Source organism: Papaver somniferum, chromosome 7, assembly GCF_003573695.1.
Source record: "Papaver somniferum cultivar HN1 chromosome 7, ASM357369v1, whole genome shotgun sequence".
In the NCBI taxonomy this organism is placed as follows: domain Eukaryota; kingdom Viridiplantae; phylum Streptophyta; class Magnoliopsida; order Ranunculales; family Papaveraceae; genus Papaver; species Papaver somniferum.
The window spans coordinates 246,728,111-246,746,777 of record NC_039364.1 but is presented as its reverse complement, the minus strand read 5'-3'; the positions used below and the strand labels follow the sequence as shown (position 1 = coordinate 246,746,777).

Genomic DNA, 18,667 nt, shown 5'->3' with positions numbered 1-18,667 from the left:
AGCTGAGTTGGCAGTAGAATGGAAGTTACAATTTATAATCCTCAACTCTGATTCTAAAACAATAATCTATGAATTTGCTGGAAATAAGATGCCCTGGTTCATAAGAATGATATGGTAGAAGGCTGTGTGCAACATTCAAACAATAAGATTCTGTCATTTCTTTAGGGAGATTAAATTTTATGCAGATACATCTGCTAAAAGGGGGGCTAAAATGGTTGCAGGTCATAGAAAAATATACTATGGAAGACCTAATTTCCTAGCAAGAGTGGAAATGCCTAATGTTGAGTATTATAGATTTTTTTTAAGATTTCTTTTTGATGCCTATGTAGTTGGCTTTCTTATTTCAGTTAAGGTCTTGTAATTTTTAAACAATTTCATTCTTTAATAAAAAACTATGTGATTCAGAAGAAAAAAAAATCAACGAGTTTATAAAGATACAAGAAAACTCCTACAATATTCCACAGCCACACTCCCCACAAAGATTTGGCAATTAAGCACAAATTCAATTAAGAACTCTCCCCCATAAAATGCCAGTCCCAAAAGAACAACAAGAGCGACCTTACTTTTACGAGAAAAGAAGGATTTCTTTGGACATTAACAAATCACATGAAACATGAATTTGTATCCAGAAAACTCAACTAAATTAACCACAAGAGAACCTTAATAATTAATTTAATTGGAAATGCTCAACATAAGAAAACTTACGGAGCCATACAGTACTTTCACATAGAAGTGGATCAGGGAAAGATCAATACTGCGGATATTCAAAAGTTAATTCTATCTTTTATCAATATTTTCATAAAGACATAATAGACTTAAATTTTGAAATATAGCTAAACTTTTTATGGATTTAACATATTTAGCAAGATTTAACACATTTAGCAATTCAATTGAAAGATAAAATCATTTAAGTCTAAAACATCATTAAAGTTATTACAACCATTAAAATATAACAATTTTAATAAGTTCGACATAAGAAGTTCAACAGAAATACCATCAGAAGAGTTATATCAGACAGAAACAGATGAAAAACAGTCAACTCAAACTCTCATAAAAGTTCCTAGCAATTTCATTAAACTTCTCAATCAGTTTTGGATAAGCTTCCGAAGCATAATCCACTTTCTCCTGCAAACAATTTCATTAGGAGATGCCGGAGTTCTGCACATCTTTTCGACGCTTTTCATGGACAAGACTTTTGGTCCTCCAAGTTTGGTTCCAACAGAAATAATGCCATAATGACTGCAAATCCTTGAAATGAGACAAGGAAAGCCAGAGTCTTCTTTGAAGTCTGTTTTACGCTTATCACCTGACGAATAACAAGGCCACGGAAATCAATCTTACTCCCTTCAACAATATAGTAAACCAATACAGCAAGAGGTATGGTCCATAACTGTTTGTCAATAGTGTTGGGCATTAAATTTTCCACCAGACCAGCGACTTTGAGGAAAAACTCAGCATCATGAACATCAATCTTACCATCCTTCCAGGAGCCCATTTGAAGAAGGTCTCAAATGCTCAGATTGTGGTAATTGGAAATCACTAACCCGGGACAAGTTCAAAAGTTCAGCAATTATTTGACGATTCGCAATAAACACTTTATTTCAAACAATGGTCTTGAAAGTGCAGTTGACTGTGTCAGGTTCATGCAAGTTTGCATAAAATTGAGTTGTCATTTCTATATGCGTTGTTCCCATGGGACGAAGAATTATACCCCATTCATGATTCTCAAAGAAACCAGGAAGATGCTCTACACTAAGTTCAGAGGAATTATAAATTCTTTCCATAATAGGCTTCTTTCTACTATATTCCACATAATAATCACGAGACTTAGTGTCAATGAACCTAGTTTGCAAGCTAGGGTTATAAGATGTATCTTCACGATTTTGAGCACCTGAACTCTCTCCACGGCAAGGTATCTTCCTAGATGCCATTGATATTTGAAGAAAACTTAAAGAGATGAAGAAGAACTTATCGGGTACACGAACTGCCGTTAATGGTGAGGCTTCGGAACTGGAAGAGATAAAGAAATAAAGATAAGCCCGTTGAATAATTTTTTGTTGTGAATCCAATGGTACCAAGGACACTCAAAAAGATTGAGAAATGAGGTTTTTGGAGATTAAGAGTTTACGAACTCTTGAGTTTCCTTTTACAGTTCTCGAACAGGGGAAGATGGAGAAGAAAACAAGAGAAGAGTTTCTCTTTTAAATGTGCGACAGACCGAACAATTCCTGAACCGGTAAAACTAGTCCAGGTACCACAACCAATCAGTTCTGGTTCGTGGCCTATTTTGCACATGCGAACCGCGCAAGAAGGATCAAGAGCTAAATGGGTTTATTCTAAAACTCGTTAAGGTGAAATCTAGGAACTAAACAAGAGTTCGATCAGATTTAAAATCTTGACTCCAAGAGAGAACCTCTTTCCAGAAGCTTTTGTGCCTAGATGGGTTGAGAAATACCCAAGAATTTGATTTAGTGGAAACTTCACAACACAATAGACAACCAAAAGAGTAAAAGAATTTATGTCTGTGATATCTTGTTTTGTATTGTTTCATCAGCAAGGACATGGAATGGATTTTAGCACATCGTAAGGCAACTTCCTTGGAAGAAAAAGATATCTTTGCATTTTTGCTAAAGAACATTATCCTGTCATTATGATAGATTATTTATGGAATAGACTCATGTAATGAATTCTGTTCAAGAGGGATATTCTTAGTTAAATGAGGCTTATGCTCCATTTGTAATGCAACCAGTGCATGACTCGTTGTATTACAGGAGGAAGGAACAGTGCACTCACTTATCAATGAATCAATATCAACCTCAATAAGAACATTATTCATCATGATATGATCTAGTCTATCGAGAGAGTCTTGTTCCTTTTGGAGAACACTCTTAATATCAAAACAAAGATTCTCAAGGAGTCCTTCGACTTCTGGAAATACTTCGAGCGATTTTATTCCAGTAGGAGGATGAGATAGAATATTTTCTACAGATTTAATCAAATCAGACATAGAAACAAATTATTTATCTCCTAGATCTGGTGATACGTTTATTGAGATAACGCTTCTGTCCATAGAGTCAGATTGCTACAAAAGATATACATGAGGTCTTAGCGTGTTTGCCGTCTCTGATACCAATTGAAAAAGCGAGGGTCTAATGACCACACCCAATATTTCGTTCGTAAATCTGTATGAACTAACTCCAATATAATTCCAAGAGAATCAACTAGGCAGTCAGACTCAATCAAGGAAAAACATCCAAGAGTTATATCTCAATTTCTCAATAAAATCTGCAACCGAACAAATAGAAATCTGTGAGCCTGATTGATATGAGAAATAACTTGAATGGTATCAAAAACCAATGTTCAAGTGTCAATCAATTTCAATCAACAACCAAAGGTCGGATTTAAAAATTGATTGAACTACGCACAACCTGTGACATTTCAATTATATAGAAAATATAATGCGGAAAAGAAATAACACAGACACCAGAAGTCTTGTTAACGAGGAAACCAAAAATGCAGAAAAACCCCGGGACCTAGTCCAGTTTTGAACACCACACTGTGTTAAGCCGCTACAAACACTAGCCTAATACAAGTTAACTTCGGACTGGAATGTAGTTGAGCCCTAACCAATTATCACACTGATTAAGGTATTGTTGCGTTCCTTACGCCTCTGAATCCCAGCAGGACTCTACGCACTTGATTAACTTAGCTGATCTCACCCACAACTAAGAGTTGCTACGACCCAAAGTCGAAGACTTGATAAACAAATTTGTCTCCCACAGAAAAGTCTATTCTGATAGATAAATCTATCTCCCACAGAAATACCTACGAAGTTTTTGTTCCGTGATAAATCAAGGTGAACAAGAACCAATTGAAAATACGGTCCTATATTCCCGAAGAACAGCCTAGAAATATGAAACACCTCACAATAACTTAACTATATGGTATTAGAACAAGTTATTGTGGAATCACAAAGAATGAGCCGAAAAGCTTTGTGATTACTTTTTATATCTTACCTATTGGAGATAAATCTCGAGCCAATCTCAGAGAAGATAATACTCAATACGATAGAACAAGTAAGATCAAAATACGCAACTACAAAGAAAATAGTTGGATCTGGCTTTAGAATCCCAATGAAGTCTTTAAGTCGTTAACCTATAATGGTTTTAGGGAAAAACCTAGGTTAAGGGAGAATCAACTCTGTGCGCAACTAGTATCACACAGGAGGTGTGGGGATTAGGTTTCCCAGTTGCTAGAGTTCTCTCTTATATAGGCTTCAAATCAAGGTTTGATAGCTTTGAAACAAAGCAATCAATATTCACCGTTAGATGAAAACCTGATTTAAGATTCAAGCTAAGTTTGCTTAAAACCAAAGCAATATCTCTCCACCGTCATATGTACTTAGCTTGTTACACACAAATGAAATATACCTTCATTTAGATATGGGTAACCGTACCTAAACGTGTATATTGAGTTGGCTCAACAATAGTTAACCGAAGTTAGCCATATGAACACTTTTCTATTAACCACATTCATCTAACACTTCTAGATCAAATGATAATCAAATGAATCTAATTGTGTTACTCATAGAGTTGTTCAATTGTTTATATTCTCTTAGAAGTATACAAGATACAATTGAAACAAAATGGGATTGATTCAAGAGAATCAATTCATGAACATTAAGCCACGGTTTGCAAAGATTGCATTCCTTAATTTGTAGTATATGTATTTGTTCATGAGTATGAAATCATATTTAATCGATTTTAGAACATAAACCAACTTAGTTTGCAAACGGGTACGCAAAATTAAGTTTCGTACTTTGGTCTTGTCCGACAGTTCGCAAACAGGTATGCATACTGTCTTCCCGGACCTAACTCAGGTAAAACCGTTAGTATACTGGTATGCATACTTGGTTCCCGGACTATAACAGTTAAACCCGTTCGCATACTGGTATACAAACTTGGTTTCCGAACCTGAATCATACTACAACAGTTTGCATACTGTGCTATATCCAGACAATCGTTAATTGTTCTGAACTCCCATTTAAATCATTGAAACATCCTTAAAAGACGACAATAGCTGTCTCACACAAACTATTAGCTTATAAGTAACTTTCAAGTGATAGAATGATCAATACGAAACATTCCGAGTCTACATCAAATGACCGTCTCACACAAATCATGTAAGATGTTTCAAGGCAATTTTCACATGATCATCTTTTGACTCATTATTTAGTTTCCAACAAATAAATTCTTTCCAACTAAACTCGTCAAGAATAATGATGAATGTAGCTAAAGCAAAAAGCTTCTAACACATATTTCGAGAACGATATAAGAGAGTTAAACTCAGCTCGAAATATCAAATGTGTATAATGTAAAAGTCTATATAGCTATACGACTTAGTCTCAAGAGGAGATATAATAGAATAGACTTCTGAGTGATAGGTAAATTTTTGTATCCACATACCTTTTGTTGATGAAGTTCCTCCAAGCTCTCCTCAGTAGATCTTCGTCTTCAATCGATGAACATCGTGAAGTCTAAATCTCAAATACACATTATATCCTAGTCCGAGACATAACTATAAGTAGACTAGAAATCAAGATTTATAGTTTTGATCACCTAAACTTGACAAACAAGCTTGAGATAGCAAAGATTGCGAGTTCGACCGAGCAGTGCTCTAACAAACTGCAAAAGCCTCTGACTCAGGGCACCAATAATCCTCAAAATCTTCATCATAATCCTCAAAACCAAAATTATATGCCTGAACAGAAAAAGGTGCAGTTGAGTACCTAAACCTATACTCTGCAGTTGAGTGACCAGGTTTGGATCACAAGCAATATAATAGTCATATTTTATATCTAGAGAAAAAAAATTATGTACACCACCACCTCTACCAAATCTGACACCATGATTATGCCGACCACCTCTAACAAAACCTCTATGTGGATCATCACCAAATTTACCACCTCTAAAACTACCAGGACTTTGAAAACCACCACGAGAAGGTGAAGGCCAATTTGAAGACTGCTGAGAAGAATATGGACGAAATGGATAATGATGAGGTGAATAATGTTCACAAGAATGAGGAGGTGGAACAGGGGAATGTTATTTAGTGACATAGCAGAAGCTGTTGATAAATCCATCTTAGAGCTAAAGTTCATTCCAGCTTCTTCAGATAATATCAAACTCAATAAGTCTGTGGAAGTAACATGATCAAGATTCCTAAGTTATTGAATAATGGTTGAAGTTTTGAAAGAACTGAATCAGAAGGTAACCGTTGAAGTATATAGAAACTAGATTCTCATTTTTGGGAGGATGTTTGATCTGATGCTCTGGTACCATATTGAGATGTTATTTGTGTTGCTCGATAGATGGACACACTCATTTCATTTTTCATTAACTCTTACACGAGACGTCACATGCTTATTTATAGGCAGGACAATAATAACATGTCATAACGGAAAAACAACAACCAACACTCTAACAACATGTTCGTTTCAAGTAATTGGATTCCAGGGAATGCATCCAATTCCTTGAACCGAACGGTGCAAATGTACTTTTTGTAATTAAGAATTTTGATTCTTAGGAATCCAATTCCCTCCAAAATAGTAGAATTTCCATTGCATTACTGCAATGGAATTGGATTCCGGGATAAAAACAAATATAATTGAATTACCAACCGAACATAAATTTTTAGGATTTGAATTGCATTCCTTGGAATCCAATTCCAAGAATTGGATTACCCCATAATTGAATTCATAGGTTTCCAGTTCTCCCAACCGAACGGGCTATAAAGGTAATACATAATTGACATCTGTCAGTGTAAGGATGGATATTCTCTAACAATATATAAGCTTAATTTCAACATAGGCATTATTTTTCCTTGATCTTGTTTGATAATGTACCCGAGCATAATCGTTTAGTTGATTTTTTGAAGGATTGGGACTCTCATTAGGTTGATTTCGGTCTTCGAAATGGATGATTGATTTTCTTTATAATAAATTCAAAATTCAACCTTTTCGTTAAAAAAATAAATAAAATCAGTTAGATTCCAATACCTATATATTTAGGGAGCTGGCCTTAGCCTGAAATGCATGCATTTCCCAAAAATGGCATTGGGGTAGTTAGGTACTACAAGCACAAACGTGTAGTCGTGCTTACCTACTTGGCTCTTGCACATATATTTATACCCATTAAAGAAAAGAAGCTTTCTTACTACGTGCATCCATGTCTGTTCTTTACAAACTAAGGTTATGGAGCAACATTATTTCAGTCTGGAGATAGAATTCCTATACAAAAGCAGCACGAAGATTGCAACATGTATCTCTCACTCTCTCTCTCTCTCTGATTTTGTGTGCTGATTAGACATGGCTGCTTCCCAGTTATTGAAACAAAAGAAAATTTCAAGAGAAACTAACAATAAGAAATTAGTGCCAATACAGAAGAAAGCAGATGTAGATGAATCCGATGAGAGTAATAACGCGTCCGCGGCATCATCATCACCATATAGGTTTCTTTATCGAATTCCAGCTGCATTTCTCCTACTAATGATTTTATTTGCTTGGTCTTCGTCGACAACGGTAATATCAGGTTCTTATGCGCATGTCTGTATCTCTTCAAGGAAACTAAGTAATCTTTATTGTCTCTCTGCCGGAACTTCTGGAAATAATGAAGCAGTCAGATTTCCAGGCTTCGGTGAAGAAAATCACAATGATAATGCTACTAATAATAGCAGTGGCGGCGGAGTTCCAGTGAGTACTACTACCATTATGTTAAATACTACTCATGTTGTGGAGGAGATTCCTTACAATCATGCTGAGCCAGTATACGTAGCACAAAATATCGTCAAAGAAACTAATGATCAAAATAGTGCAAATAGTACTGCTGCTGCTACCACTACTACTATAAGGGATGCTAATGCTACTAGTAATAGTACTAGTATGTTTATTAATACATACATCTATAACAAAGACGACGAAGACTTGATGACTGCTGCTCAGGCAGTTGAAGAACAATTACAAGTACTTCGTTCGTGGAGATCTAACTCATCAAATTCCAGCAGTAGTGGAACATGTGACGGGAGAGGGATATTTGTGTATGATTTACCGTCTAAATTCAACAAGGATTTGATGAATGATGATTGCAGCAATATGGTGCCTTGGATGAATTTTTGCGAATATTTCACAAATGAAGCCATGGGTGAACCAATTTTAAAACTTGGTAAGGGTTGGTATCGAACTCATCAGTATTCGCTTGAACCTATCTTCCATGCAAGGGTATTAAGACATCCCTGTAGGGTATATAATGTGAATGAAGCTAAGCTTTTCTATGTCCCTTACTATGGTGGGTTGGATATATTGCGATGGCATTTCAAAAACTCAACTGTCAATGTAAAAGATATGTTGAGTTTGGAACTCATGAAATGGCTTCAACTGCAACAACCTTGGGTTAGAAATTCCGGCAAGGATCACCTATTCGTTCTAGGTAAGATTTCATGGGATTTTAGGCGACGCGATGGGGAGCCATGGGGGACTAGGTTTTTAGAACTAGATCAAATGCAGATTCCGTTAAAACTCTTGATTGAGAGACAACCATGGCATGTTAATGACATTGGTGTTCCCCATCCGACTCATTTTCACCCTCATTCCGATAGCGATATTGTGGAATGGCAATCAAAGATAAGCCAGTCGGATCGCAGAAGTCTTATCAGTTTCGCAGGAGCGGCTAGACCTGGAGCACCAGACAACATAAGATCAACGTTGATCAAACAATGTACTTTTGTGGCTGATGAAGGGATATGCCGATTTCATAATTGTGTCTCAGGTGGATGTGATCAACCCGAGTCCCTTATTGAATTATTCATGGAATCAGAATTCTGTCTACAACCACCTGGAGATAGTCCGACTAGGAAATCCGTGTTCGATTCACTAATATCTGGTTGTATTCCGGTTCTCTTTGATCCTTTCACAGCATATTATCAGTACCCGTGGCACTTGCCAGAAGATCATCGTCGATATTCGGTGTATATTGCCAAAGAAGAGGTGAGAGATCTGAAGGTAAACGTGGTGGAAAGATTGATGAAGGTGTCACTGAAAGAAAGAAAAGAAATGAGAAGATACATAATACACGAGTTGATGCCAAGGCTGGTTTATGGAGAACCAAATTCAGAACTTCATAAGTTTGAGGATGCTTTCAGTGTGTCAATCAACAATGTGCTTGATCGGGTTGTTAAATTGGATTCACCATTGTGAATTGGTCGACATACTTCTTTTTTTCTTTCTATTCGTTAGTGTTGTTTTTCTAAGTTATTTGTATCCGAAGGATTAAAATCTACAGGTGAAAAGAAAATATGCTGCTAGCCTGCTACTGTAAATGTTACTGGAAAGATGATCAATTGTACACATGAAAAGCATTTTATAAACCACGATGCATTTCAAGGGTTTAAGGGTTTTTGATTTTTGATTTTTGCTTACCAAAAAGAAGGGTCTCAGTCTCATATTTTGTGGAGATTTTTGACAGAAAATGCTGCATCATTTGTTTCTAAGGTCGAGTCTCAAAAGTTAAGGGAGCTACAGTTCTCTTAAAAAAAGGGGCTCGGGAGGGGAGCCAAAAATTTGGGGTTATGATACATGGACGCCTATAAGCTTGTTTCAGGCTTTCAGCTACTATCTGAATCAGTCAAAACAGGGAACCTCTCGATTTCAGATTTCAGTAAGCTAGGTTTTATCTCTAATGGGTACATTATTTGAATATACATTGCCAATGCGCCATTAGGCCCTAATCTACAGCATTCTTAGAGACATTCATCATTCACTGGACTGCTTGAAAAAAATAATTATCCGACTAGCAAAAGAATTGATTGAACAAGATTCAAACTAATTTCATGATCCAAGTTACTGAAACTCTCAACATAAATCCATGTCATCTCCATGGAGACCACCTAAATGATGGAGGATTCACCAGCTTAAGTAACTATTTACAGTATCTGCAGCAGAATACTGTGACCAAGGAATATCAGATGTTAAATGTCTCGTAACAATCTACATGTTACAGAATTGAGGTTCTGACCGCTGAAACATGCTAATCGACTATACACAGTTTTGTTAACACTGTTGAACATTATTTACTTTTTTCATATGTATACCTATCTACTATATAGCAGACTCTTGATTGATTTTCAAAAATCAGGTTGAAAATAGTAATCACTCAACTGTTTGGCTGTCATATTTGCATCTTTCTCGAATACAAAGATTGTTTTCCGGTTGAAAGACAATTGACAACGTAGACAACGGTGACCTTCACTTTCTACGTTTCTTCTTCTCAGGTGTCTCGTGAACTTGCGGTATGTTATGATATGTTTTACGCTGAAAGTTCTCAAAGGCCACGGAAATTGCTTCCACCTGCAATAGTGATTACCCAGTAAGCATAGATTGAAAACTATGGCTCGATCGAGAACAAATGATTGAGAGTTCTTATTGGTAGAAAGGATTATTCTGCATACCAGTTCAGGCTTTTTTGAGTACACCCTCACGATCATATCCTGGCAATAACCTGGCAACAAATGGCTAATACGATTCTCTTGTATAGGGAATTTCTCATTGCTCTCATAATCCTGTCAAAATCCAACTCGTTAAACATAGAGCCTAATTCATATGCAAATTAGGATCCATTAAACCAAACCTTAGAAAGTAGAGGACAAACATGAAACTCCAAAAATGAACATTAAACTTAGAACATTGAACTTAGATATGAGTCTCATGTTTGGTCTTCAAAAGCTTAAATCACTTTAGCCCCACAGAAAGGAGAAATAGACACCACTATTAAAAAAAAAAACAAAAAAAAAAGGTTCAACATTTATCATCAACCAAAAACATTAGTAGAAGAGAACTTTTGTGTACCTTGAAGAATTTGATACTGGAGGAAGAACATGCACAAAAGAAAAGGAAGTTGTCAATGTCTATCTTAAAGTATTGTGGTTTAGCAAAATCATTGTCTATCTAGGTTGGAAATTTTTAATAGTACCTCTCAAGAGGGTTCTCCTTTCCACGTGACAAATCAATCTTGACATTGCAAACAGCAACATCTTCTTCCTTCAGTTCGGGTCCGCCACTCCGCTACAGACAAAATCAATTGAATTATTCCCACCGTAAGATCTTTCAAACAGGACGGAATAAAAGTAGAATCTGTGGAGAACCTGGGAGCAAACAATATCTTGAGCTGTAACTTGCTTAAAGTGATCCATTGTATCCTTCGGAACAGTATACTCATTACAGAACTGCCACAAAAATACACAATGAGCCTACTAAGTAGGTTGATTTGAATAACTTTTCATCTACCTACCAAACCAGCAACTTAAATACCTGGTACAAATCCCTTCTGCGAATACGCAAGACCAATTCCCTTGCTTTCTGCAGTTCTTGGGCTGATGCTGTCTCAATAGTTTTCAGTATTGTGTCATCTAGCTGCAGTTGCCAAGAAGGAAAGAAAATTATACTATACGACAAGGATCCAATGTAGATACCAGAAGAAGCAGTTTAATCAATTAAAAACCTTCCAGTATTCAGCTGGGTTATCTAATCGATTCAGAATGTTACAGTAACTATGAGCTTCCAACATCGCATCTACAAACATGAGTTCTACTGCCTGGAAAACAGAAGTACCATATAAGTGATTAGACTGTTCAAACAAACAGAACTTTAAAATTAAACGATAACATAAATCAAACAGAAAACAGCAACAAATGTTACATATGATTACAAAGAACACACGTTAATGTACCTTTACTTTTGCATGAGTGTACACTGTTCTATGCAGATCAGCACGAGTTGTGAATAACTTGTTGATGGTAAGATCTGGGCCAGATATTCATATGTAATTTAGTAGCAGCAATGAAACGAAAAAAAGGGTGATCAACTGAATAAGAGGTCTCAGAAATAACTAACAATCCTTAGCACGGTAGCATATTTCATCACCGATAACCCGCATCGTTTCCATTAACCTAAACAAGAAAAACAAAAAGAGCACCAATAGTTGTCACTGAGATATACAGCCAGACACAAGCACCGTTATATATGATCCAATACCCTTATAGTTTCCAAGTCAATTCCCAATATGCCGACCAAATACCCACACACAAGAGTAAATAATTTCCTACATTTTACCTTTCAAACTGAAAACTGCAGCCTAAACCACAAGCTCGAGTATCACGGACAATATAATCAAACCTGTAAGTGTTATACCCTTATGTCATTACCCATTACAGACACATATATAAGGATGAAAAGCATAAGATATTTTATATTTAAATAACATATGCTTAAAGGAAAAGATAGCATTAAGTTGCAAGAAGCAAACCCTTCTGCAGAGCCATCACTTACTTGTCCACATCTATCCCAGTGCGACCATTTGCAACAATATCATATAAGAACTGCTTCTCTTGTGCGCTCTAATATACCAATAAACATCAGGAGGCTATGATCAGACTACTAAAAAGCACTAGAAACGACTGCTGGAAAAATGATTAAATAAGCATATTATTCTGAAAAAAAAAAGTGGTGATAACTAAACTTACTTTCTGGACTGAGGAAGAACTAGCAAGAATCATCTCCTGTCAAAACATAGGCAAGATATCAGCATAATAAAATTATAATTGAAGTAAACTTTTTCATACATACACATATATGTTCTTACCAATCAGCAAACTCTTCCTGTCTAACAGATTTGCATACAATGTGAACAAAAGGTCGGAACTAAGTGGCCATTTACAAGCGGTAAAAATATCAGTGCAATGAGAAAAATGTTACGGAACTCGGATAGCTGGGCATAAATATATTTTATTGAGATCTGATCTGCATCTGTGAATCTATAGAACATTGTTATCCTATACATGGTTTACTGGTTCACTATGACATAGAATTTCTTAAGTAAACAAAGCAGAAAAGGCAGAATACCATTAGAAAACCTTAGCTAACCTTTACTCTTTTAAGACTGGCAGGATTGATGTCGATAGAATGTTCATCAACGATGTGGTCAACCATCTTGACTGACATTTCCTCATGTGACCTGGCATACATTCAATAATAGCAGGGGGGGAATGAAATTCAGAAAACAGCATTCCATTCACTGACTCATGGTTGAGTTTAACAAATTTTCTGCATCTTCGAGTTCTCCATACAAGAGCAAAGTTCCTACAACCTTTCTAACAGTGACAATCTTACCCTCAGATATGAAGGGTAGGAGATATTCGAAACTTCCATCAATAACCCGAAGAACCAAAATTTTACTGGAGGAAAGAAGAATTACCAAGTGCAATTATCAATAACCCGAGGAAGAAACTCGCGCTCAAACACGTGACTGTAAGGGCCATGGCCTACATCATGCAGCAGTCCTAGAAATTTCGAATCACGACAATGAAAAACATGAGGAATTAGGTAATACAGCTTCAACCGCATAACTTCGAAAGAAAAAACACTCAATTACTTACCAGAAAGCTTCACCGTTTGAATATCAAAATTATCAATTCCAAGTTCTAATCCCTACAAGGAGGATGCATGTTTTAATAGAATAATCAAAGACTTTCAAGGTTTAAATTACAGTAAGAATGATCGAACTACTCAAGTTGCTCACTTGGTTATCCTGAAGCTTCTCTACAGCATCACCAGCAAGCCAATACACGCCTAGCGAATGCTCAAATCGAGAATGTACAGCCCCTGGATAAACCAAGTATGCTAGACCTGTAATAATTATGTCATTTTCCATCTCTAATAAGAAAGTCAAAAGTCCTTATTGAAACTCTACTTGTTAATGCCATGCTTCTTATACGCTATCAAATAACACTTGCCTAAAATATACTTTTAACAGGACTAGATAATACTTTCAAGTTTCAAGTAACTCTGGATACATAAACAATATCAATTGCACCAAAATTGCCATCAAGTCTAAATTCCTCGATACGGATGGAATGACACATTTATGAGGGAGCAGAATGTGGCGCTGGAATCAGTGAGTCCAAAGCGGAAAAAGAAGACAAAGGAGCTTTTTGATTTGCCATGTGACGAACAACATAAATACTCTTTACCCGAGGTGATTAATGGAGCCCATTTAATACAAGTCCACCATACTAGATAACATTATATTACGAGATTACTTCCAATAAGTAAACATAGCAGATCTCTGAAACTTACCAAGTTGTTTTAGATCACGAAGCCTGCAACCAAAGTAAAACCATACAAACAAACTTACAAGGATTTCATGAAAGATAGTAATAAAAAGGAATCAATAAAACAAAGCTTTCACAAAAAATTCTTAAAATAACACTTGCCTCTGAAATTGTTCAGTGTCCACAAACTTGAGAGCTAGCTGCAATCATCAATGCAGACAAACTTATGAGGCAACAAATTTTGAAATCCATTTCACTAATGTAGTAATATCTAAATTGACAGATCAGTCTCCTTGTATCTAAAAACAACTGAGAATAATAAATTTCTGTCGAAATTTAATTTAATACACCACAAACAAACAAAGCATAGAGAATTTCAGGTATATCAACATAGAAGTGATATTTTCATAATCTAAACTTTTGACAATGAGTAGATTTCATGCCAAATTCTGCTAATGATGTTATACTTTTTGAAAATATCCTAATTACTATATCTAAGATCTTCAATCAAACCAGAAAATCTTCTCTTCTGCTTCAAAGTAAAGAAATCTTCTCTTCCTTTAATCTAATCCGTAATTTATCCTTCCTAATAATTTGTTCTTTCTTAAACTGAGTTTTCACATCCATTATTACAACTTTGCTGAATAATCTTGTTTAACTTTAAATCACTCAATCGAACACAAATATCTGAATCTTTAAACAACAAAAAAACCACACAAACAACACACACTCAGAACTCAATCTTCACGCATAAGACACAGTTTAACATAACATGCTCAAACATTACCGGAAAGTAAAAACGAAATTGACATCGAAGATAAAACCAGAGATGATAAGAAAATCGTAGCAACGAAAACCTAAAATAACATAAAAACTAAAAACAATTAGAATCACAAAAAGATAACCTAAATAAGTGAATCGCTTGAATTAAAATCAAACAAAACCACAGAGTACCGAAACCGAACTCTATCTTGAAGAATTTAACACATAACAACATCCATAATGAAAAACGCTGGAAACAAACTGAAACAGTAATCGAAGATGAAAAGAGATAGTTTAGAAGAGAAACTGTGACATACCGGATCCAGATAAATGTTGCCATGAACGTTATCATGAACTTGTTTAGAAAATCTTCGATCTCGTGAAGAATAACAAGTCATTTTGTTACTCAACAATGAAGCAGTTACTTCCTCTTCGTTAAAGGCTCCCACCATTCTTTCACGAAAAACTCTATCCTCGTTTCTTTCCTCTCTGAAAACGAGAAAAAACTAGAGAAAAGAAATTGAAAAACAAAAACCTATATTACTATAACAACTCTAAATATTTAAACTATGGTAGCGTAAGATAGCGGTTACTCAACAGAGTAAAGAGGGAGAGAGAGGGGGAATGGGGTTTGGGAGAGAAGAGGTGAGGAAGTGATGCCTGCCTGCCGCCAAAAGCAAACCGAAGCGGGAGTTTTTTTATTTATTGAATGCGAGAATAATCCCTAATAAATACAATTCGGAAGACATGAGAGAAACTGGGAGAAAGAGAGAGACAGCATAAAGAGATGGGGATATAAACGCCCCGGTGAGGTGACCCCCCCTAGAGGATACAATCGTAATATATATAAAAATAAAAATAAAAAGCAAAACCTGACTGTTTTAGAAACACGAAGAACAGGGGTTAGTCGTGGGAGAGTTCGAGAGATTTTAATATATTTAGGTTTTCTCCTGTTAGTTCTGAGGGAGTTTGAGGGAGTCTCTCCAAATCTGTGTTAGTCGTGGGGGAGTTTAGAGGAGTCTCCTAAACTCTCTAGAAAACACCTGTTAGTCGCTGGGGAGTTTAAAAAAAGCTCTTGAACTCCCTGTTAGTCATAAAACCCTACAATATTAGGGAGTTGGTTGCTTTGGGGAGTTCAAAGGAGTTTTTAGTGTATTTTGGTCTCACAACAAATCTCTCAAAAGAGTAGAGATTTGGGAAGGAGTTTGGTGCGTAGAAAACCATAGGAGAAAGAAGAGGAAACGTTTTTTTCCAGGTATGTTTTTTTTCTTCTTTGATCTCCATGATTGTTTATAATAGTTTGATTTGTGTACTATTTTGATTGTTTTTCATATCTTTGATCTCCATGATTGTTTATTTTGATTGTGTGTATAGTTTTTTTTTGTGGGTACTCTCTCTCTGTCAAAACCCTAATTTGTGGTTCAAAAGATCTTGGTAAGAAATTGCATGATTTGATTATAATGATATCTTTAAATTCAACCGTTGGAATATGATGAAATTTGAGTATGTCGTAGTTTACCTTGTTATAGAAGTACAATAAAATTTTCACGCGGATCAGGTCACGTTTGCTACTGCAAAGCTTGCACAATATATGACTATGGTCTGCTGAGTTTAAATCCCGAATAGGGGACTGATTCCTATTTATCTCATTCTCTGCTTATCGGACAAAACTGAAATTTTAGTATGATGTTTGTATATATGAAGGTTATCTACTGTAGAAATTTCATGAAGTTCTGATCACTTTAGGTACACCAAAGTGTGAGAAATCCGGAACTGAATTCTGTATGCACGTATTGAAAGTAGTCGGGTTCTGAGTAATGTATCTTTTTAATGAACCGTTGGAATTCTATGATTTTTGAGTGTGCTGTGTAATATTGAGTTGTAAGTGTACCATAAAAATTTAAAGAGGATCGGGTAAGTATTAATACTGCAAAGATTAGACAAACTGAAACTGTATTTCGGTGAAACAGAATTCCTTTACAGCTATCTTCATAATTTGTTATGTCATCATGCATTAATTGGCTTGCTACTTTGCATGGGTGTCATTGAGAATCACTATCACTTGTTAAGTCATCTTATTTAGACACATACTTCTCTTATATTCTATATGCCAAAGTTCAATACAGTGGCGTACTTCATTCCGTATTGGCGTGTTTTAGCCAATTCATACGGTGCTTTTGTTATAATGATATCTTTAAATTCAACCGTTGGAATATGATGAATTTGAGTATGTCGTAGTTTACCTTGTTATAGAAGTACAGTAAAATTTTCACGCGGATCAGGTCACGTTTGCTACTGCAAAGCTTGCACAATATATGACTATGGTCTGCTGAGTTTAAATCCCGAATAGGGGACTGATTCCTATTTATCTCATTCTCCGCTTATCGGACAAAGCTGAAATTTTAGTATGATATTTGTATATATGAAGGTTTCCTACTGTAGAAATTTCATGAAGTTCTGATCACTTTAGGTACACCAAAGTGTGAGAAATCCGGAACTGAATTCTGTATGCACGTATTGAAAGTAGTCGGGTTCTGAGTAATGTATCTTTTTAATGAACCGTTGGAATGCTATGATTTTTGAGTGTGTTGTGGGATATTGAGTTGTAAGTGTACCTTAAAAATTTCAAGAGGATCAGGTAAGTATTAGTACTGCAAAGATTGGACAATCTGAAATTGTGTTTCGGTGAAACAAAATTCCTTTACAGCTATCTTCATAATTTGTTATGTCATCATGCATTAATTGGCTTGCTACTTTGCATGGGTGTCATTGAGAATCACTATCACTTGTTAAGTCCTCTTATTTAGACACATATTTCTCTTCTATTCTATATGCTAAAGTTCAATTTAGTGGCGTACTTCATTCCGTATTGGCGTGTTTTAGCCAATTCATACGGTGCTTTTGTTGCAAGGAGTTGCTAAGGGATTTTCTTTGATTAACAATTTGGCTGAGTAGCTCTGCGTGTTAGTACTGTGTAATCTAGTATCACATCTTTTTTATCATGTTTACATTAGACTGTTTGGTGTTATTACTATCCTTGCTTTGTTAAGTTCTAGTATTAGTCTAAGTACTAATGTAGCTAACATGTCACACCATAGAATGGAAAAATCCATCCAACCTGCTGAAAACAACAAGAAGAAAAAGAATGTTAGGAAGAATAAGAATACGGAATCGGAAACGGAAGTGACTACGAATTACAAAATGTGTTAGCGGTTTGCAACTTCGACTTGGAGTTCATATACGTGCTCAGTGGATGGGAAGGGTCTGCTTCATGATTCGAAAATACTTAACGACGCAATGACAAAAAGAAATGGACTGAAAATACCGCAAGGTAATTTTACTTTTATCTAATGTGAAGTTTTGAGTTTTTTGGTTAAGTTATATTCGGGTTCTACTTGACGAAGTTTTCTTTTTGTGTTTTATTCAGGTAAATATTACTTGGGGGATGGTGGGTTTGCAAACCGACGATATTGTTTAACACCATTTCGTGGCCAACGTTATCATTTGAAAGAATTTTCTGGTACGGGTAATCATGCGAAAAAGGCTGAAGAATTATTTAACATGCGTCATGCTTCTTTGAGGAATGTAGTTGAAAGATTGTTCGGTGTTGTGAAGTCTCGTTTCTTGATCTTTAAGTCTCAACCTCCATTTCCGTATCAGGTGCAAGCGGAGATAATGACAGCTTGTGCAGGCCTACACAACTTCTTACGAAAAGAATGCCGTTCAGATGAGTTTCCGGTCGAGGAAG

At 35.9% G+C, this 18,667-nt stretch overlaps 2 protein-coding genes across 2 annotated transcripts; one reads left to right on the top strand and one right to left on the bottom strand.

Annotated features, from left to right (window-relative positions):
• The first annotated feature begins 7,282 nt into the window (after positions 1-7,282).
• Positions 7,283-9,411, top strand: LOC113293598 (xyloglucan-specific galacturonosyltransferase 1-like). Its single transcript, XM_026542188.1, has one exon. It carries the CDS (start codon positions 7,367-7,369, stop codon positions 9,248-9,250), a length of 1,884 nt encoding a protein of 627 aa, XP_026397973.1. The 5' UTR covers positions 7,283-7,366; the 3' UTR covers positions 9,251-9,411.
• A 410-nt stretch (positions 9,412-9,821) lies between these two features.
• Positions 9,822-15,674, bottom strand: LOC113300061 (deoxynucleoside triphosphate triphosphohydrolase SAMHD1 homolog). The gene is made up of 19 exons (XM_026549212.1): positions 15,237-15,674; positions 14,320-14,357; positions 14,183-14,205; positions 13,626-13,732; positions 13,483-13,534; positions 13,302-13,386; positions 12,971-13,061; positions 12,571-12,606; positions 12,377-12,444; positions 12,161-12,223; positions 11,942-11,997; positions 11,778-11,851; positions 11,550-11,642; positions 11,360-11,461; positions 11,194-11,274; positions 11,022-11,113; positions 10,898-10,913; positions 10,501-10,611; positions 9,822-10,399 (listed from the first exon to the last, which is right to left on the bottom strand). The coding sequence occupies exons 1-19, from the start codon at positions 15,369-15,371 to the stop codon at positions 10,298-10,300; spliced, it is 1,425 nt and encodes a 474-aa protein (XP_026404997.1). The 5' UTR covers positions 15,372-15,674; the 3' UTR covers positions 9,822-10,297.
• Positions 15,675-18,667: the final 2,993 nt, after the last annotated feature.

Bases quoted from the DNA above. Each gene is read 5' to 3' on its own strand.
- LOC113293598 (XM_026542188.1), top strand. From the start codon at position 7,367: ATGGCTGCTTCCCAGTTATTGAAACAAAAGAAAATTTCAAGAGAAACT.
- LOC113300061 (XM_026549212.1), bottom strand. From the start codon at position 15,371: ATGGTGGGAGCCTTTAACGAAGAGGAAGTAACTGCTTCATTGTTGAGT. The intron at 14,358-15,236 runs GTATGTCACAGT...TGATGATTGCAG, and splicing joins GCAACATTTATCTGGATCCG to CTAGCTCTCAAGTTTGTGGA. The intron at 12,224-12,376 runs GTAAGTGATGGC...TAACACTTACAG, and splicing joins ACTGGGATAGATGTGGACAA to GTTTGATTATATTGTCCGTG.